The 22,419-nt window shown below is 36.7% G+C and overlaps 1 protein-coding gene and 1 long non-coding RNA gene across 33 annotated transcripts in view; one reads left to right on the top strand and one right to left on the bottom strand.

Moving 5' to 3' along the window:
* The window catches only part of LOC147653021 (uncharacterized), an 84,705-nt gene extending 82,197 nt beyond the window's left edge, over window positions 1-2,508 (top strand). For all 4 annotated transcript variants that reach the window (XR_015286830.1, XR_015286829.1, XR_015286831.1 and 1 more), the window contains exon 5: window positions 783-2,508. This is a non-coding gene — a long non-coding RNA (uncharacterized LOC147653021). The remainder of the gene's footprint in view (window positions 1-782) is intronic.
* The window catches only part of SORBS2 (sorbin and SH3 domain containing 2), a 183,735-nt gene that overhangs the window by 36,819 nt on the left and 124,497 nt on the right, over window positions 1-22,419 (bottom strand). For 19 of the 29 annotated variants that reach the window (XM_086889030.1, XM_086889025.1, XM_086889031.1 and 16 more), the window contains 6 exons: window positions 18,272-18,416; window positions 15,792-15,967; window positions 10,459-10,525; window positions 9,598-9,642; window positions 8,222-8,405; window positions 5,709-5,823 (listed from right to left, as the gene is read on the bottom strand). In XM_086889030.1, coding sequence (XP_086745156.1) covers window positions 5,709-5,823; window positions 8,222-8,405; window positions 9,598-9,642; window positions 10,459-10,525; window positions 15,792-15,967; window positions 18,272-18,416 — 732 coding nt within the window. The remainder of the gene's footprint in view (window positions 1-5,708; window positions 5,824-8,221; window positions 8,406-9,597; window positions 9,643-10,458; window positions 10,526-15,791; window positions 15,968-18,271; window positions 18,417-22,419) is intronic. The other 10 variants (XM_086889037.1, XM_086889033.1, XM_086889034.1 and 7 more) reach the window with 1 other exon arrangement.

The following is a 22,419-nucleotide window of genomic DNA, read 5'->3' as shown; positions in this document are numbered from 1 at the left end:
GACAGCCTGCCAACTCTTCTGTATTGAAAGGTCAACAACCCTTCACAACTACCTTGGTGGTCACATATCTACGAGCTGTTCATGCAATATCTGGATCCCAGCTGTTGTTTTATGCACTTATGTTCACAATGCCCTTTCAAATAAGGGAAGCAGTATTCCTGTGAATGCAGAAGGAAGTAAATGTCACTGATGAAAAACTTGCTGTGCTCCAGAGAAGGGTTAGGAAGTGAAGTGCTTCTGGAGTTTTGCCCTTATATTTCCACCATCCACAGCTGTATCTCAGCAGTACTGACAAGTGCTTGAATTCAGCTATACACATGCAAGTCCTTTGTAGAGAAATTCTACTGAAATTAGTTTAATGAACTGTCTAATAAAAGTGTGAATTTAATAGACACTATGACTAATTTAAGAAAAAAACACAGGATTCTCTTCTACAGAGATATGAAGGCATGAGGGCAAAAAATAACAGATACAAAATGCAGAAGATAACTTTGCAGTATATCAACTTGGTTCCCATTACAGAGAATACTTGCCATATTTAGAGGTTTTTTTTTTCCTTACCTTAAAAAAAATTCCACAATTTTCATCTGGATAATCTGAGAAGACATTACTAACCAATTCTTTTCCATCCTTTCTCCAAACTAAGTTACCATATGTTGAAATATTGCATGTTCTTACCTTTATATTCTACCAAAAATTTAATTTCCACAGAAATGTTGGTATCAATAAATGAGTGTGTTTACATAAAATAAATATGTAAATATTTTTTAATATTTAAATAGGGTTGGATTTGTGGAGTTCTTGCCCCTAGAAGTTCTGGCCTACTGACATAACCCTGTGAGCCTCAAGGTGCCCTGAAGAGAAGCAGCCCCACAGCTACACAGTGATGGAACATGTCCCTCCTTGCAGGGAGGCAGAACACACTGACAGATCAACTGGGCTCCCCCAATGCCAGCCAAGGAGACAAAAATGAGAATGGGAACTGCCTCCCTTTTCCACTTTGAATACTCTTGCAATTAGCCGCAAGCTTAAAATCACTTGTGTTTCTGATAGTAAAGAAAAAGCTAGAAATAATGTTTATCTAATTTCTAAGTTTTCATTTCCTCTCCTGTAGTAGTTGCAAATAAAATGAGACCGATACTAAGTATGTAGAGCTAACTCCAAGCAGCCAAGTCCACTTTAATTTACAGCTTCAACCGCAGAGGGCAGCAAACAAAAAGAAACTGAGCACTGAAGTCTGCAAATTCCCTTCTGCCTGGCACTTCTGGAGAGGACTGTATGCCCTGTTCTACCAAGATCAATACACAGGCAATTGATTTTGCTGGGCTTTTGGATTCAGTTTTGCTGACAGACCTTTTTCTGTTATCTCCCCTTCTAAGAGACTTAAAATGAATAAATCATTTTGACTTAAAAGCTGCACTTGGCTTAGTCTCACAAAGTATCTCCCAAACTACTGGAATAGAAAGTAAAAGCAATAAAGGAAAATCCCTTTTTATGACTTGCCAGTCAAGTACTGTTCCTACATTCTGTCCTTCAAGTAGAAATTTAGTAATATTTTGATTATTTGTTGAAAATATGCAACTGAAGACCACTAAGTAACTTCACTCCCTTTGCATCAGATGGTCAACACAAAATTGCATCAGCATTCTCAAGTATAGAACATGGTCAATGAAAAAATTACATCTGTAGTATTACATGTAGCTTTGCCTGTTCTTGGTTTGATACACAAATAGACATCAACAGGTAATAATCAAAACTGCATTTCAACTCGTGAGTTAGATGGTTCTTACATGTAGATCAGTATTTTGCATTTGCAGGTTCAGACACCAAACTGAAGCCTGTGTGGAATAAGCTGAGATGCCTGTTGTAAATTTGGCTTTGGCATTTTATTATCTCTAAAGAATAATTTTCTTTTGGTTTTCCTTTTTTGGACTACTTTTTAAATAGCTGTGGTAACTCCAAGTCTACTACCAGATGGACTTAGTCTATTTCTTCATGAGAAGAAATATTTTTTAATGACATATTAAGCAAACCAAGCAGAATATTCAGATAACCAGATTGAGATGTCAAAAGCAACCAAATGTGCATGTTCTAAAGAAAATTTCAAATTTTTCACTACATTAAAAACCAAACCAAATGAAAAACAACAGATGTACATCATGGAACAAGCCCAGTCTATTTCTGGTATTTGACAAAACAGTAATTTAAAAAAAAATATTCTAATTGTGAATTCCTCTTGCAAATAAACTCAGCAGAAAACTTGTATGTTGAACAGAGATTAAAAAAAATAGAACTAAAATTTAACCTCACAGTTTTATTTGACTAGCACATGTATACTTTTATGCTTAGAGTAAAAAAACTAATTAAAATAGAGGCATTGCTTGTACCAATTTTATAAGGTTTTTTTTACAGTAACACTGAGATATATGTACAAGTATGGAGGAACTGCTTCTCATATATACAAGGTAGAAACTACTGAATAATAAAATTTAATTTATTTACACATGATTAAGTTGTTACATTGTTATTTACTTTTTAATGGAAAGTAAGCATCCATTTTAGGAAACAAGTCCATTGTTTGGATGATACTGGAGAAAAAGAGGAATATTTAGTTGAATTGCAGACACTGGAGATGGAAACAGACATCAAAACAACTTATGTACCACCCTATCAGTGGCTTCTTGAAATAGGAAAAAAATGAGCTGCATCACCATGTCTTGTAATACTATTTAATGCCTTAATATCACAAACTTCTAGCATAATCTCAAAATGCTACTCCAAAGCCTTTACTTTTTGCTGATGTTTTATACTCTTACAAATTCAAATTATGGAAAAAAACCACAATAACTTCCTGTTTCATGGAAAAGGCTACTACACAACACAGCAGTCTGAAACTTCACTCGTCCTTCTGCATCTATTACAAAGATAATTGGTTATTCCCCACCAATCTATCCATTTAATGTTTGTTACTAGGTCAGTGTTTTGGTTTTTATTTCTCACATTGTTTTGATTAACACAGATCTTCTTTTGATCAGTGAGGATCTGCTGAATAGTGTTTCCCACTAAATGTCAGCTTTACATTGAATCTCAATTTCTTTTATTCTTCCCATGTTTTCATCTCCACATTAATCACAACTGATTCCAATTGACTACATACACCAATAAAGGGAACACTGATCTGCCAAGTCTGACTTGTCCTGCTCATTATGATACAAGGTAGCTGTAAGTATTTTATATTTTTGACAGATTACTTTGCCATGAAAACTACAATCTTGTAGACATGGAACTTATGTAATTAAAAAAAAATTGGGGATTTGGATTGTTAGAAAAACTCCCTTTGACTTTTTTGGTTTTGACAAAATGAATAAAGTATGAATTTCTAGTTCAGACACTATAAATGTCCATCCAATATTAATTTAGTGCATTTATTTTATATTCCACATTTTATTAATTCTTTCCTTCAGTATCATCAAAATTTTTCAGACATTAAAAATCAAATCTTTTGAGATTATCAAGATGGAAGATTTAATTCATGCAGTACTGACATACTTGAGAATTTGGAGTTTTCATCTGAATTTGGAACCAATGCATTATTTTCTGATGTCAGCTTTTCCAACACTCAGTGAAAAGAGCTTTTGACCTACTTTACTGATCATCTTTTAAGGAGTTAGTTTTACCTCCTATATACCATTCAATGAATACAAAGAAAGCAAATACTTCTGTGAAATAAATTTGCTGTTAGTAACATGGTCCAAAAGCAGTATCTTAATTACATAAAACTAAATAGCATCTTTATCAACAGTAGACATTCCAGATTGATGAAACTGTGATAGCTCCCTATTTTTTTCAGCTATGTTACATTAGTGTCAGTACAGCTTTCATCTTATATTTTGTAATTTTTTAAAGCTCTGAATAAACAAACAAAATCTCTCACAAACAAAAAAATCTCCCAATTCTGTACATAAATGTACTTTTCTCAGCTTTAAAAATTTCTTATACAATGAGATGGTTCTTTGTATGTACATCAGCTAAGCCTAAATGTTTAGTCTAAGCTTCAGATGACAAAATATGACCTAACCCTTGATGGGTATTGCTTAGTAGGTACAACATGACTAAAGCTTTCCTGCATGCAAATATTTTAAGGACCAAAAAAAGCTCAAAATTCCATCTCTTGATTTAGATTAGCAAAAGTAAAATGCATAAGCAAGTGGAAAAAAGTGGAAGAAAGCTCACTTTTTTGTTATTTCGTTAGTTTGCTAGAATTGAAACAATGTAGCTCTGACAATATTAATCAGCACTGCAATTGTCATGTCAATTAATTTTGTTCACATTACATTATCGGAAAATGTAATTTATTAGAAAAGTGAGGCCACTCTTGGAATACCTGAAATCAGTGTAATTTGCTTATTTTTAATTTGAATCTGCTATTACTCTTTGGCATTGGGAGGACTGGAAAATTACCTCAGTGTTTTTAATGCATCCATGGCACTCAGAAAGTACTCAGGACAAATGACACTGCCTTTTAAATAAAATTATTAAGTTCATCTGCACTCATATACTAATTCTATTGATTCATTACCAGTTCCTACAGAAATACCAATTTCTTCTTTGAGAAACACATCAGTTGGGCAAGAACTCAATTTCACAGAAAAAGAGCTTCGTGTTTTCTAGCTAACAAAAATTAGATTCCTGCAAAGACCACAAAAACAAAGGAAGAGGTGCTTGGTTCAGGTGTTCCACTGTTGATATATTACATATTTTGAAATTCAGTTATTTCCTTAATTTGCTTTAAATTGGCAAAATAAATTCTGTGAACAAGCATATAATACAGAAGTAAATAGCAATCCAGTACTGATTTCATAAACATCTTCTTTAACCTGGACTCCCTCAAACATTTCAACCTTAAAGTAAAAGACCAAGAAAAGAAAATATGCCATTGATACATGACAGCTTTCCTAAAATAAGAAAATGTTAAGATAGTACAAAGCTAAATTAGAAGGGCTGGGTGAACGTGTCTTTCAGCAAATGAAAACTTTCGTTAATTGTCATTTTGCAAGCATTAAGCATAGCTTTATTCCAAAATTACAATCATTATTCAGAAAGCAGGAATAAAGACTTCTAATTACATGTTAAGGTACACTCATTCATAATGTACACTCACTCAAATCACAGAGCATTTGGGGCTGGGAAGGACCCCCAGAGGTCATCCAGCCCAACCTCCTGCTAAAGCTCTAATCATATCAGGTTGCTCAGGGCTGTGTACAGGCAAGTCTAGTCTGGGCAACCTTGGCCAGTATTTGACCACAATCTCCTTAGATATACAATTCAGCAGATCCTGAAAAAGCAAATATTTTATTTTTATACACTAATTAATCAGATATCATATGTGCTGTTAATACTACTGAAAGTAAGTGTTGTAGATGCACACCAGTTAGAAAAACCAGCTTCCATCTGTTCTGCCTATCATCCATGAGGTTTGCATAGTGGTGATTTCTTGCAAACACTGGAAGATGTAAGTTGAGTAAATAAGCCAAACCCCATTTTTCAATATAATCATCAGATAAGAACAAGCACAAATTTCTACAAAATTGTATTTTAAAAAGAATCTTCAATATTCCTCTAAGTAGTTATTAATAATAGTAAATAATAAACAGATAACCTCTTACCAAATCTCTTACTGTATTACCCATTTCATTTACGTGTCTTACCGGTCTTTCGTGTTCAAGGATTGATGACTTTCCCGGCTCATATTCAAAAATACTTCTTGGTTCAGAACGGAACTTGCGAGTATCTACCTTTCTGTCAGGAGGATCCCAGTCATTCCTAAACAGCAAATACAAGCAACTGAGCTCATTTACTGTCATCACCTTGTGCTTTACAGCTCTGTACAACAGAAACCCGCAAAGCCAAAAGATGTTCAGAACAGCAAATCTTTCCAGATCTCAGCTGGGGAACATCTCGCTTGGCATCCCAGTGTTTTGCTGTATAAAACCATAGCTCATACATATTTTTATTTAACTCTGTGTAAAATGACACACTAGTAACTCAAAGGTTGGAAGAAAGGGAAGGGGAAATACTACCATCTATTGTCTGTATTTATGATAAGAAAGAGCATACCCTGATTAAATTTTATCAGTTCTATTGGTCTTTCTGGTATGATTTGGTTTGATGTGACCTGACATAATAATGCACATGTCATGTGCCTTAAAAAAATCTATGGGGTAGCTTTTGTTTATAGTAATGCTTTCAAGTGCATTTCAGTGACACAGACGCCTCTATTTATAAAATACCCTACATTTCAAGGGAAGTAGTTCTACATGGCTTTATTGTTTATTTTCACTGAGGAAAAAATTGTTTTCAGAGCAGAAAAGGTTGCATTTTTTGAGAATGAACCGGAAAATGGAAATATTCTGATGAAGTTGCATTATACTGCAAGCCACCGAAGAAAGAAGGATGCTACTGAAATTCTGATTCATGCTCAGTTCAACTAATTTACAGTTTTCAGGTTTTTATCCTGTATGGACTATATTTTGAGCTCAGCTGCTAATGCAAACCATATCTTGCCTCTCAGCTATGAAACATGATATATGTGGACCTAAGCCTCTTATGTGAGATTTTAAAATACTCTAGCTTTATAGGCAATTAAAAAAAGAATCTCCCAATGGCAGGAAAAGATTGACAAGCTATAGCTTTCAGCAGTGGGCAAAGCATAACTAACATGTTTGGCATCCCTTGGCCTGGAGAACACAGATTTCCACTGCCTGTTGTATCATGTGGGAGATTAAAAGCAGAGGTTAAATAGACAAATTCAGTGCTGAGCAGTTGTTTCTAAGTTTGACAAAAGGAACTCCAACAGGCCTCAGTTTCTGTGACTGAGGCATTTGGCCTAGCACAGGACAAAAACTCACACAACTTCAGAGATCAAAGCTAAACAGTGCCACATTTTGGTGTCTCGCTAAAAAAGTCTGCACTTCTGTACGACCTGCTAACAAAATTCAAGCCTCATGGCCTCTGTGAGGCAGACCAGCTCTAACCTTTAGATTTCCTCTTGACAATCTGTCCTTGGCAACAGGAAAGCCAAAATCAGTAACCATCAAGCAATCCCATCTTCCTCTGCACTATGTGTATCTACAGAATTACGTTTTGGATTGCCACTACCTACAAATTTTTCAAAAAGCCATAGTTGTGTCTTAATTCTAAACACTTATTATGGTCTTTCCTCACAATATTTTATTCAATCTGCTAATTACTTGAAACTGTTAAATATAATTAAATTTCTTCATATAAATATGTTTGCAATGTCCAAACTGACAAAAATGGACAAATTCTCTTTTGTTGCTTGAGTGTAACCAAGAAGGGAGCTTGTAGGCACAGATGAAAGGGAAATATTACCCTTTTAATATAGAATATATACATACCCCCCCACATACAGATTTATAATAGCATAATATTATATTAACATGTTGTAGTACTTAATGTAAACAGTAAAGAAAAAGATTTTTGCTTAGATAGTACCTACAGATATGCTGAAGTCAACAGAATTTGTGTGCAGGTCTACTGCATGGTTTTATCAAAAGGATAAGAACTTATTTCCTGAGTTATTCATTACTAACTTCCTCCAGACTGGGCTCTAACCAATGGGACCTGGTTTTGTGTAGAGAAGTTGGACAGAAAACTGTGAGATATCTGAAATGCCTCTTTAATCTGTAAACACTATCTTGGTCTACCAAAATGAAGATTGAAAAAAATGGAGGTATAAAGTACTTCTAAGCTCTGGGGAAATGTGGGTTAACTGCTACACTCTTGTACATTTTTCCTCTCCCTTGAATTTAGAATTACATCATCTTTTTGATCCTTTCTCTTTGGTGCTGGATACAACGAATGGCCTTTCCTACTCAGAGACTATTGAAGACAGCTCCTAGAGCACAGACTGTTCTGAAACACAAGAAGCAGGACAATACCACTAATGAGAATAAAAATCCTTAACGCTTATGGTCGCATCATGAATAAGAATAAACACATCTTTAGCACACTGAAGAAATGACAGGACCATGCATGATGCACAGACTCCTGGTGCAGATCACCCCTCATCGTCTGACTGGCCCTTGAATAAAGTCCTTGAAGTCATATTATTCTAGAGCTGCTATTTCATCCTTGGTTATATTCTGCAATTGGAGCACTGTACATAGCAAGAACACCTTGCAAAAATGCACTGACTTACTTTTCTGGTGTAGACCGTTGGCGCATACGATGTGGTGGTACCGGTGGTGGCACATGGGGTGGCAAAGGGGACGAGACCTTAAAGGCATCAGAGCCACTGTCAGAAGCGCTTTTGGACAGTGGTCTGTACGTCTGTGTCTTTGCAGCTGGGTGTGCCTGAGCAGAGAAGGATGGACTGTAGCTACCTAATATGAAACAAAATCAGAAACAGTTGTAACATGAGAGTAAGTCTTAAAAAACCACAACATGGAATGCCACAAGAACCCACAGTAACTCAATACAGCGGCAAGATTACAAAAATGTGAAAATGAGTTTTAAAAGTACATTGCTGCATATTATGTAGCTCATTAGAGAACTTCTTATATATTTTTACACAAAATTACAAACACACAGATAAAGTGCAGTACAGTTAAGAGAAATTAATTTGATGGAGAAGTTAATGGGTGTATAAATCCATCACATCTGTTAATGACAGCCTGTAATTAATCTCCAGGCTCATCCTGTTGCTCAGTCGTTCCATGTTCAGAAGGTAGAGAAGAGGCAGGAAACACACCTTTTTTCATTGTTTTAATAGCTAGTTGGTTTGTGATGATGAGGCAATAGCCTATCTTGAAGAGGATCACAAGGGTACAAAGAGATGCCAAACCACTGACCCACAACAAATCTTCTGAACAGCACAGAAAAAGGCATGATTGAGAGCATGTTTAATGCACCAAAAACTGAAATAAAAAAAATTCTGAATGGCATTTTTGCAAAAGGCACTGTGGCCTTTTTTGCACAGAGTCTATTCATGCTTTCATTTTTTCTTTTTTTTTTTTGGAAATAATTTTACCATATGGGTATAATCTTCTTAAGACACGATAATTATATATCTTAGATAAATATGCCTTTTCTTGTGTCTAAATAATGTTAACATGAATGCCTATAGCAAAAATGGTCAAGTTTGAAAAACAATCAGTTTTATTAGGCATTCTTGCTGCATATTTTTAAAGTGTATTCAGTACATTCTTTGTATCTTTCCATGTCAGTAATTAGTATTTTCATTTTCACACAGTAGTTCCCTTTCCATTTCTATAAGGAAAGGCTGTGTTACTAACAATCACTAGTGAAAATAAATGCAATGTAATCAAGAAACCAAAGTGCTAAGTATATCCCTCTACAGTAAGAGGTCCACAGCTGCAATTAATTTCTGTAGTAAGAATGAAACTAAAATTAAACTTGTTTCAATTGGGGGAAAAAGGCATGAACAACTGAGATCAAACAAGACAATAAAGAAGTGTGGCTACAAGCTTTATAAAAGCGAGCGTGAAGAGTTAACTACACCATTACTTGCTGACATTAACAAAAGCGTCATTTTGAACATGGAACAATTCCTACCAGTATTGTATGCATATGCAGTATTATACAAGTCTGTGTCGTCATCTACAAAAAGAAATGCATGTGTTACAGTAGTGCCATACATGCCAGTTCATCACAGAAACTGAGCTTTGTTTTTGCAAATACAAATAGCGGACTGATAGGCAATCAAGGACTGTATTTCTTTTCCTTGTCTCATAGGTGCTTTTGGATGACTCCATCTTCCCATTATACTTAGGCTCTATTTACCATCTTACATCTATATTGTATTGTATCTTCTGGTCACATCACTCATATTGCATACTTAATAAATTAGCACTGAACTGCAAATTACTTTTTGTCTGTTCTTTTCTCCTCCCCAAGCTTGATTCCTTCCTTTTGTCAGCTTTTCTCTGCTACAGACTGTTAAGTTGTTGTTCCTATCACAAATCCAGCATATCTACCATATGACTAGTGCTCAAAATAGAGCTTGTAAGCCAATATTCTGCTGCCTACATTTCTTATTCTCCCACTAACATTCTGTGTGACCATACTGAATGTTAGCTCTACCTCAGATGAATAAAGTCTCCCTCCTTCTGGAGGTGCAATGAGAATAATTTCCATTTATACAGTTTTCTGACATCCTTGGGGCAAATCATAAAGGACATTAAAGCTAGCAATGTCACCAAAGCTCTGTTTCAGCAAAACCAAGTAAGATATTCTATGACAACAATGAAATTCAAGCACAGAATTTGTCCTTAAACCTGCCTGTTTACTAGCCCACACTGTTCTAACACTGGAGTTCTCCAAAAGAAAGGCAGTACAGATGGTAGAAGATTTGCAGTAGACAATTTCTCATCCCTCAAACTGGACATGAGGAGACAAAGATAAGAACATACTCACCAGGCTTATGAACCATATGGATTTGCTTGAACATTGTCTTGTACCAATCCTTTGGCCTGTCAACTGTCTAGAAAAATACAGTTTTGACAATTAATGACAAAATAAAAATACCCATGTGTATAGATGGGATCAGACATTTAATGTTATTCTGGACAGAAATATTATACGTTATTACTTATTTATTGTAATAATTTTCATGTATTTTGAATGTATTTATGCATCCCTATAACAAATTCTGGAAGACACTGAAGACTGAGTCAGTCTCCTCCTCCTCCTCCTCCTCTGATCTTGGGAGGGTGTAATGGTTCAGAACATAGGAATTATTGTGAGATCAACAGTTCATCATCTTAGTGCCCCATATCTGACAATGATGAATGCTAGATTCTTCACAGGAAAACAGAAACACCTCGGCAGTTATGATTACAAGCATGTAGCTTCTTTGGACCTCCTGGCAATTTCCAGATTAAAATACTTTCAAAATTGTTAAATAATGCAGAAAAATTTTGTAATACTACTGAGAAAAGAACTAGGACCACACTATATTTCAGAGTTAATGTCTGGATTGTAAACAAAGAGTATTCTTTTAACCAGTTTCAAAAGCCCTTTTCGGATAACTTAATTTTAACTTATTCAATAATCACTCATTAAATTATCCTTATTTTTGCTAACTAAGTAATCCCAAGGCTCCCAAACTCTGCTCATATTGACACCTTTTTGTGCTTCTTTTATCTCTTACCCTTCTGAATTTTCTCTTTTGCTGCTATTTTCTTTGAGGTAGGATGATATTATTTCAGAAAATTATTAACACAAAGGCAAACATGTTTTCAGCATTATCCTTAGATGCTCATATTTTACTTGTCCCACAGAAGTCAGAAAACCAGAAGTTGTAATGCAAAGAATCATGGAATCACAGAATGGTCTGGGTTGAAATGGACCTTAAAGATAATCAAGCTCTAACATCTCTCCCATGGACAAGGACAACTTTCACTAGGCCAGGTCTCTTGGAGCTCCATCCAGAGTGGCCTTGAACACCTCCAGGGATGAGGCATTCACAACTTCTCTGGGCAACCAAAAAACCCACCCTATTAAACCTCATGGTACACAGGGAAATTCAAGGGCCACCTCTTGGAGTGATTATCTTGCACCAGCTAATACCAAATGTGCAATCACTTTGCTTACTCCTCTTTACTACAAAAAGAAAAAATCTACAAATTCTTCCCTACAGACTACTGGACAGATTTGTGTTGTTCACCGCACACTGCCATCTTTACTAAATCACACCTTTGCCATGATTACTTGTTATCTGTACATAACAAATATGTTTTGTTTACAATGGTGAGCTCTTAGTATAAGGGACTAGGCAGAAATGCTACTGTATTCTGAGGACTCATATTGACTTCTCATAAAATTGTTACTAAATAATATTACAGCAATGTTTAAAATAAGAGCTGACAGTCAGTTGAAGAACTTGGGGATCTCCTGGGTAAGAAAACAATTAAATAGAATTATTCTTTTTACCTAGGCCTGTTTGCAAGACAGAGATAAAGGAGATTCACTTTTGTCTTAAGATAAGATGGGTCCCTTCCCCCACCTGCCAATACTGCTGAGTTCTGCCAAGTGTAAGTTATTCAGAAGCAGATTTGAGTAATTTTAATACTGTTTCCCAAAAGGTATTAAATATCCATACTACTGGGACTCTGGTTAGAATATTTTATCTGGAATTGAAACAAGTATGTTGTTTTGTGCTCCAGGGTCATATATACCCAAAAATTTACAATTCCAGGAGGTCTGAGGGAATTCACACTGATGGGCATAACCTCCCTGCTCCTCCTCATTTCCCACAGCAACAGTCACATGATATTGCAACTGCCTGATTGTATTGAACCAAGAAGAGTCTTCCAACAAGTGGTAGGTGAACACATTGCAAATAATGCATAAATACTACTGCTACCTCCCTGTTGTTTGTCAAGCATTGCCTGGTCCTCCACAAAGTCAAAGGAGGCTCCCACATAGAGCTCAGGTATGGAGAAGCTCCCACATGAGTAGAGAAGAATGTTTCCCAACATCTTTCTAGACATTTGAATGTTTCTTTCTCTCATCGTTTCCCCAGCAAACCCTTCCTAGTGGTTTCAAGCCTCAGCCAATAACTTGGATTTAAGTTATAAACCAGATAGGATTAAGAAATAGAATACTCAAAATATTAATTTTGAAATACATTTTCTCAATTTATATTCACTAATCCCACACACCAACATTGTTTGAGGAATTAACAGTATTCACAATGCATGAAGCCATTCAGATGCCATCCTGCTTTGCATATATTATAGCTGATGCAGTTAAACGTTGGAACATGGCATCATCGTATGTGAAAAAAAATCCAATCAGCCAAATAGCACGTAAAGGACATAAGAAGTAACTGCAATTGCTTAGGAGAGCCCATAATCACTGCAGTATTGTAACCATCCACAAGGAAGCACGCAATTAAAGGAGGCCTCTCTGACCCGGAGATTAGCTCAGCTGGTGAGAACAGGGTGCTAATAATGCATAGATCCCCATATGGGCTGTTCACTTTGGAGTTGGACTTGATGATCCTTGTGGGTCCCTTCCAACTTGGAATATTCTGCCACTTTTAGTGGACCTCTGGCTTTTTGGATTTTATTATTTTTTTTGAGCTGAAATATTACACCACTAAGTATGGAAAAGAAACCTAGAAGGACTTGATTTATTTTTTTTTTTTATTTTTACTAAGTAGAGGCCTTTTCAGTCTACAGATTAATTCTAATCATTAGAAATAAAGCAATCATTTTGGATAGACTAAAAGAGTGCAATTTTATTGCTTTTCATGAATCTGGCTTTTCCTTTCCCAGGTCCCCATCGGTGGTAAATGGTGCTGTATTTGACTGAATGCTTTTCTGAGTGAACAGCATTTTACCCTCTCTTTTTCAGAGAGTTCATTTTTAGTGACTTGGAATTTGACCATCTTTGGGGCAGGGCTTGGCACAAAGGCAGAACCTAACAACAATCTGAATTTTCAGACTTGCATTTTCCAGAACTAGAAGGAGCTAAAGTGGCATAGAAAGAACCTGCTAATGTGGGATGGGGGGTCTGAGTGAATAAAAAGCTTTGTATGAGTCCTTCCCTTCTCAGAAGCCTGAGACAGATTGGGTTAGCAGGAATAGAAAGAAAACATCTTTCTGTTTTCCTTCAATAAACAGAGGTGATCTGAGAGTAAAGACAGATTTGGAGGAGACAATCACATTCTGCAAAGCCTCTTTACCCCTGAGAAGCATGCAAAATCTGGAACACAGATACTCCTCAGCTCTGAGTGACATGCTAGACTTTGAGCAGCACAGCATTTTGGAACACAGTCCAATTACCCCTGAATCCTCATTTGCTGCTTTTTTGATAGACTTGCCATTTCTGGAAGAATAAGAAACTTCTAAACTTTACGAGCAATGATAAATTGAACTAATTTGAAAACTTCTCTCTTCAGATGGACTAAGGATGAACCTTCTGGGAGAAGATTCCTATTTGGATTGCTCACTGACCTTGGAGAAGGGGCAGGTGATATACTCTACCTTCTACTATTGAAAAATAGTGCTAGTGAAAAATGCAATTTTAGCACATTTGCAAGGTGCAGCATATTTGAGTCTTTTGCTGGCAACTATACCAACTTTGTTCTTGCTCAGTTGGGGTACATAGGGCTCAAATATACTTGTACCCACTTATAAATTAATCTCAAATAAGTATCTTGAAAACAATTTTACTACCAGCTATGTCTTAAGGAAGCAGAATAAGGATGCAAAATGGCACATCAGAGACACTCTTACACATGCACACACTAGCATAAAGTTTTAACTTATATCTCATTGTGAGAATTATTTCTATAATACTAAGATTACAGGGTGTAAGATTTCTTGAAATTGAAACACAACAAAAAACAGAGCAGAACCATCAGGAAAATGTCCTAATTCAAACTATATTACATTTTAGGAGAAAATCTGAATGATCATACAACCTGAAAGTTAAATATAGTTTGGCAGATTGCCAGCTTCATTAGGCACACTTAAGGGGGATTTCTGTTATAATCTTATATAACTGATATGCACCCTATTAGAACAATCTGCTACTAAAAAAGCACAAAACCAATTACTATATCCAATATAAAGCAAAGGGACTACTTACTAAAAAAGAGGACAGGAACCTAGAGCATTGCTGCAAAGAAATGTCTTAATTTTTAAGAGATTCTGACTGTATTACTTTTTATGTCAAAAATAAAGCAAGAAATGCCAGAGTTTCTCCCCCATTCTTATAAAAATTGTCCCCATCTTACCACTTATCCTGATTTTTTCCTATTGATTTTTTCCTGGTTTCCCCTCTATTTTTTCAGTCCCTTGAAGCAATTCTTGGCAATACAACATAGCCCCATATGTCAGTACTGGCAGACAGGATATATCCAACAGCTGCTACATCCCTGCACCTCACTAGGACTTCACCTGCAAGGGCTCTGCCGCTTTCATCCTGGCTCCCACTCTTCTCACTTTCTCCGTCCAGCACAGCAGTTCTTCTCTGGCTGGGAAGGCCAGTAAGTGCTGCCTTTACAGACCTAGTGCAGCTGCCTCTGTGCTTTCTGGAGCAGCCAGAAGAGGCTGCCCTGACAGCAGAGTGGAAAGAATGCTTCAGCATAGTGAAAACAAAACTCTTCAGTTTGACATCCTGGGACCACTCAAGCAGCGACCAGCAGCAGATGATCAAAACTGGGCTGGTCACAATGAAAGGGCTCCCCAGCTATTTGCTTACGTGTCACTCAAGGGCACAACGATTATTTACTGCACTGCCACGAAAAAGCTGCTCCCTTAGACTGCCATCAAAACAGAATTATGCATTTCTATGCTACCCTGATGACATGGGAATGCTGCCCCAAGAAATGCAGAAGTGTAAGATTTTTACATGTATGCACACACAGACATATACACGAATATTTGCGCACTCACACACACACACACACACACACACACGTATATGTGAATAAACTTTATTTCAGAGATAAACCAAATGCAATTACTGTGCATCTCCAAAAGGCAAGAACTACAAGAGACACAAGAAAGACACAAAATTTTGGCTACTTCTAATTAAAACTAGAAACATGAGGTTGCCCAATTATGCTCCCATCAGCATTCTCCTTTTCGTCAACACACAATATTATATTCACAAGGCCGCTGATTACGCACGCTCTATTCCAAATTATATAAGAGTAGAAGAATGTGAAAAACCCATTACCAACAATCAGTTCATTGTATGAGTTCATACACAGATTTCCCAGAATTTCCTACCGTTCTAATTGCTGTAGGGATTCCAGATTCATCTACCGGGCCAATCCCTGCATAATGTGGAGCTTTAATTACTGTAATTTTTTTTTCTTCTTCTGAGGATCTACAGATTGGTATTGTACTGGTGGTGGTGGTGCTGCCAACATTCTGAACATGCTGTGAGTATGTCTCTGTGGACTCTGTAAAGATAACATGACAGAAAATTGTGTAATGACACAATAATCATACTTGGCAGTTAAAACACACTTCCCTATTTCACTACACTGTACAAAGGCTGACAATCTTAATCATATACATATACATTATTTTAAAGAAATATCTTAACTAGGGATTTGCCCTACTTAATGTTACATTATCAGAATTATAAACTTATTTAAGGACCAGACAAGCTATTGAAGTCAGAATTAGAGTAGAAGTACTTTTTCACAACTCCTTGCTCAATAAAAAGAGAAAAAACTTCACAAACATAGCAAAATCTATTGAGAAAGGGGTATCAGCCTTTCTCCTATAAATCAAATTTTTGCACCTTTTCTACCCATTCCTTGGAAACCAGTGACATAATTTCAAATCTTGCACCCACTTGGCAAGTCTAGCAAACTATAGAAAATTGCTGTTCTGTAAGCACAGCAAACAGCCTTGCATAAAAACTTATGTCATATATGCCAAGAAACATGAAGTTTTGATGTATGAATATTTTTAAGAAAAAAATTCTAACATACAGTGTTCTTCCCTTAACATGTGTTGATCTGTTTATATGACTCCACATATAATCCATAAAAATGATTTTTGGTAACCTGGCACCTGCAGAGCAACCTGATGACCTACCTACAGTAACTCAGGTGAAGTGTGTAAGCTGCTACTGTTTTGTAGTGACTTGCAATATTTCTATCCTTCCTCCTCAAATCTTCCTTTATAATTAATGAAATTAATACATCACCATTTCCTTCTAAAATGCAGACTATTTTACTTAACACAAAACACCTCAGTGCTGGGATGTGACATGAAAACTTTTATTTCTGCAGACAATACACTCTTTCCTGTATAAAGGAAAAAGAGCCCTACTCCTTCAGCAGCAGGTTTCAGTAAATTAGTGGGCTGTTATTACAAAGCAACTATTTAAGTGCAGGTACAGTGAAACAGTTCCACTGCAGGATAAATGAATGCAGGGAGTGAAAATATATGTTTTAACAGTGATGGTGACAATTACAATTGACTTTCATGTGGCGTTAACATCCAGTGATTATTCTGAAGAAAAATACGAGTTGTAATATGAGCCTGCAAAAGGAGCTCCAGTGACTGAAAGCTCTAATTTTGAGTATTTCTGCTCACTCTCATTGCAGTGCTGGATTTGGCATGGCTGTTTCAGCTGTTTACTCAAGTCTGAAGTCCTGTAAATAATTCAGTGCTACACATATATGGCGAGGGGCAACTCTGTGTGGCAAATGTCTGAATATTTGGAACTTTTTCCCAAAATGCGTGATGTTAAATTTAGAAAACATTTTGGATTTGATCCTTCATTCTTCATAGACCTCAAACTGAGGCCACCAGGGGGATTTCTACATGAGTAAAGAGAATTAAATCAGGCTGTTACTGTGGAACACTGAACTTCAGCATCATACAAGAGTGAAAGTCATGGGAAAATACATATTTTAGGTATATCCAAACCAGTATTGATAGATCTTTAGATCACCAAGCTGAAAGCAATCAAAAAACCTAGAATTCTGGGATGTGGAGTAATCCATGTATACAGGTTTTGTTCTTATCATTATGATGACAGCAGCATTTGTCTAAGATGTTTCAGAGCAAGAACTGTTGCCTAATTTCCTTGCAAGCACAACAAAAATATAAACTGTGGGACCACATTCAAGTTACTTTGAATGTATAATCTTTTCTAAATATGCACTACACTGGTGGAAAAAGCAGCAAGTAAATTATTCTCTTGGCAAAACTGGATTATACTGGCAAAGAGCCTAAGGCTGATAGTATTTGCTTTGTGTTTAATTTTTAAATTAAAGATGCCCCAAAAAAATACATGAACAAATTTTAGATTGATATGGCTTTAGGTTTTTAAAAGCCCAGAGCCTCTCCCTTTGTTGACAGTATTTCTGCTGAAGAATTACAGAAGTTGTAGGGAGGAGAAAAGTACAAAGTGGGCCCTTGGTTTCTTAAGGCAAAATCCGAAAGGGCTGGACAGGTTGAGCTATTTTGATAGATGCCCTTTCCTTGGTAAAGCCAGTAGAAAACTGGCAAGAGGTTGGCTCACACACCTAGGTTATAAAACTTAATATTACCTCCAGTTTGGGATCCCTACTGTACCTAACAATAAATGCTATTATTATTTTTTTCATTTACTTCCAAAGGTAGATGAATAGACAATACCTTCATTATGGGCGTGGAGCACTCTGAAATTGTTTGCAGTCTTTGCCACATGTATCAAAATATGTTGTGTAATGTATAAAGCAAACATTCTGTGTGAGGCTTACCCATCATCCTGCCATGCTGCATGATAACAATGTTGGAATTGAGTGAAGCTGGTGGAGGGTAAGCTGAAGAAGGGGAAAAAGGCCTTTGAAAGTGACTCACTGGGCTGGCAGCAGTGCCAGAATTCCCATTCACTGTGATCTGAGCCTGAGAGAGACAAAACAATATCCCATTAAACTACACACAAAGCTCTCCGACTGCTGTCCCAAAGAAAGAGTGATGCAAGACTGTCATCCACACAACAATTACCAGTTGTCAGGTACACAGCCATAATGGCATCTGCATTCACTGAAACACAAAACTTATCACAAAGGGAGCAGAGCGTGTTCCTTATATTCCTTGTACCTCCCCTCCTCTCTCCTTGCGTGTGCTGTCTGTGACGCCTGCTGTCATGGGAAGGTGACAGAGAGATCACGGTCAGGGCAATGAAGATGGCACAAACAAGGTCTGCAGATGTCTGACAGCGATATAAAATGAAGATGGCAGTAAAAGCTCCCAACACTGTGTGACAAAGGCTGTCTGCCACAGATCCCTCACACCAAGAGACATATTCCCTTAGTGCACATGCTCAAGCACTATGGATATTAGTGGGAACTTCTGTGCAGACTGAAAGGAAAAGTCTCATTAGGACTAGCTGAAAAGAGTGACAAAAATTTCTTTAAAAAATGGAAGCCAGCTGGAGTGACTGTGGGATGCTGATATGTAATCTATCACATTAAAAATAAATAGCACCAATTAAAAAACCAAAACCCACAACCATAAAATGACAGAACAAAATCAAAAATGGGAGAGGTAAGCAAACTGGAAATTAAGCAGCCAGGACCTGAAGCCATTTAGGTTTTAGTCATTAGAAGTACTGCACAAGAGGAAACTATGTGCAGGGTTTTGAATCCCAGCACTGTGGCTGTATCACTTTCAAGGGGAGTATTGAAAGAAGCAAAACTGAGATACTGAGAAAGCACTGAATGAAAGAAGAGGATAGTGACTATTTCAGCAGAAAAGCAAGGCAAGCTCTCTGCAATATCTCCTTTAATGCACAAGTGTTCTTTAAATCTGAATTAGAAGAACTACAAACTTTGCTCAATTTTATATAACAAATGAAATAAAACATGCTGCAGATGTAAATAAGAGACCACCTGAAACAGCAAAGCATAAATAAAACCAAATTAAAATGCATACTATTTTTATAGATAAAAATTAAATGATTCATGACCTTTTGTATGCATTTGTACTTTGGAGATTACTGAATTGATTTGAAATTTTTAACATCTTGGTCTCCCATAGCTAAGAAAGAAAAACAATTTCTGGGTCCTATGCAGACATCACATAAACTTCTAGATGCATTCAGGGGCTTCTCATTTTGTGGATGCCTGTTTTCAGAAGTGAGCTGAAATGTTTCTGTTGTGGTGATGTCTCCAGTGAAAGTTTTGTGTTTAAATGTCTCCTCTCTTAGTAAACTCTAGGACCAAAAGTAGGTTGGCTTTTCCTACGTGATCCTCTCCTTCAAAAAGAAACCAGGTTCAGAGATGTAAGACTAGAAAAGCTACACAGCTCAAAGACAGCATTTCAAGAAGTATAAAGGCATGTTTTCAGATAAGGTTTCAAAATGAGGCCAGCCATCTCTCCTCTACTTCAGGTGTTCACCCATTCTCTTTTCCTACATATTGTCTTTGTGGGAAAGCTTGTTTCTAGGGAAGGCAGGTGCAACTACATGCAGAGCCTTACACTTTCTTACTCATTTACTATGGCTTTTGTTTTGCTGACAAGAGCTGGTGTGAGTTCTTTGCAGACTGAAAAGGTACTCCTGTGAATTTCTGTAATAAAAATTTGAGATATTCCTGAGAAGGACTTCACCAAATAGCTCAGTTAGATGGTAAGACACTTATACTAAGTAGTATAAAATATAATGAAAACAGGACCCACACAAATAGTTGAAGGACATCAGTCATAAATGTGTGTGTGGCATGTTCATATATGACATTTTTGGGTTTGCTTCTGAAGGTCTTAGGGAGAATCTCAGCTCAGCTGTAATTTCTTAGTTTCTAATGATTTTCTCCTTGAGGAAAGTGTCTGTGGAGGTGGCTGTTTCATTTGTTCATCTGATGCATCTTGCATGGCTTACAGGGTTGGCTATAAAAGACAGTTTTATGAAGTTTCAAAGGTCTTTTTTTCCCTTGGAATCATTAGGTAGTTACTGATATTTCAATCTGAGAATGTGACACTTTAGGTCCAGGCGACAGAGTTTATTCTCAGATTTTACAAGGAAATTATATCCTTTAAGATGTCTATTCATGAATTAGACATCTTGCTTTCCTAGCTCATCTCTGTGGGAAAAGAAGACAATATGGGAAAAAAACCCATTCAATCAAAATGCACCTATTTTCCAATTTACTGGGAAAATAATAATTTTTCATGATGTTCCTTTACCTAGCAGCCTCTATTAATTTTTTTTCTCCGGTATACTTAACCTGTCCTCCACTGCAAGTAGAGCCACTTACTTCTGCAGCAAGATAATCAGGATCTTGTAAAAATTCCTATGAGGTATCAGGTTTAAAATTCTCTAATTTGCCTGAGCATCAGAAAGAGTAGCTCTCAGGATTTCTGAATCAGGACAGAAGGATTTCTGAATCCATCTGGGACCGGAGCTGCTTTCTGACTTTCTCTCTGCTGAGACAGGGAGAAGAATTATGGATGTCTGAGCAGTCCTTTGCAAGAATGCTGCACAGCACACACCTGACCTCAAGACACTGAAATACATTAAAATACCCAGAATCAACTGAAGCTCAAGACAGTCATGGAACTTGGGAAAAAGCAAAAATCTAGTGTGTACTTCCATTTCCAAGTTTCCATTAGATTCCACAATTTCAAATTACATAAAAAAGAAACACCCTCCCCTCAAATTATTTTATAGGGAAAATGTTCATAGCTGAAATACAATCAGAAAAAAACAGTTTCCAAAACCAGCTGTTCTCTAATTTTAACTCAAATTTTAAGCATAAGCCCAAATAAGAACTGCAACTCTCATACTTTAGGTTTTCAAAGAATCTGTAATGTGTGATTAAAGGTAAAGAAAACTGACCACAGCTTTACCTTTAGGTCTGCCTTTTGCCTCAAATATTTGTCAGTTTTGCTTACTCAGCTCTTGCTGATGCTTCTTATAATTAGTTTTACAACTTTTTTGTCTAGTCTTATTAAGTCCCTCAAAAATAAACAAACATCCCCAGTATGGACTTTAAAGCATGGTTATATCTTAGGCAGGTAGAGTGGTGGATGGCCCAATCCTACATTACTTTTATCATTCTCCCAGTGGTTTTCACTGACAAAATCAACAGCAATCTGAGAATGAAGATCATTCCAGGATTAGAACCACTAACAACACGTGTGTGCATCACCAGCTTCCCCATCATTTTGTCATTTCACGGATGCATTTTAGCCATCTGGCTCTTCTCTGCAGAGAGTGGGAGACGATGACTTTTCTATACTGCAGAGCTGGGTTTTGCCAGCAGTTTAATTTCTGTGGGGCTCTTAGGACTCCTTGGGGACTTTGTCCTTAGGTGAGTGTCTCTTCATTTTGCTTTGTTCATTAATGGTGAACAAATGTTATGCTAATCCCTGCTATGTCTAAAAGAGAAAGTGGTGGTCAGACTTGACTATTACATAGCCTTCTACTGGGACACTAGCCCAAAAATAGGAAAGACTAACTGTTCACTTTAGCTTGCAAAAAATGGTGCCCAAAGAAAACAAATACACTTAGCTGACAATTTTAGAAGTAGGCTACAAGAAAATAGAAATATTCCATGCTTCCCATAGCTAGCAAATGGTCAGGTAGTGACTCTGTCTGACTAGTCTGTACTGATTATAGTATCTTTGGCTACAAGTACTGTGTTGTATACAGATTCACATTTAAAGAAATGATTCTTTAAAAAAACCCAAAACTTTCCGAGCTGTGTGACAGAAGTTAAGAATTACAGCTTTTACATGCCCGCTATTAATATTATTTTTTAGCAGCATCCAGAGCAATGACAGCCAATCATTGTCTTTTCAAGGTGACTATGAGCAAGGTTGGACTCAAAATACCTTTGATAAATTATACACAAAACTTAAAAAATATATATGCAGTTTGTTTTTTTCAGGCTTGAAAATTACTGTA

Source organism: Cyanistes caeruleus, chromosome 5 (assembly GCF_971803275.1).
Source record: "Cyanistes caeruleus chromosome 5, bCyaCae1.hap1.1, whole genome shotgun sequence".
NCBI lineage: Eukaryota > Metazoa > Chordata > Aves > Passeriformes > Paridae > Cyanistes > Cyanistes caeruleus.
This window is presented reverse-complemented; position numbering and strand designations above follow the sequence as displayed.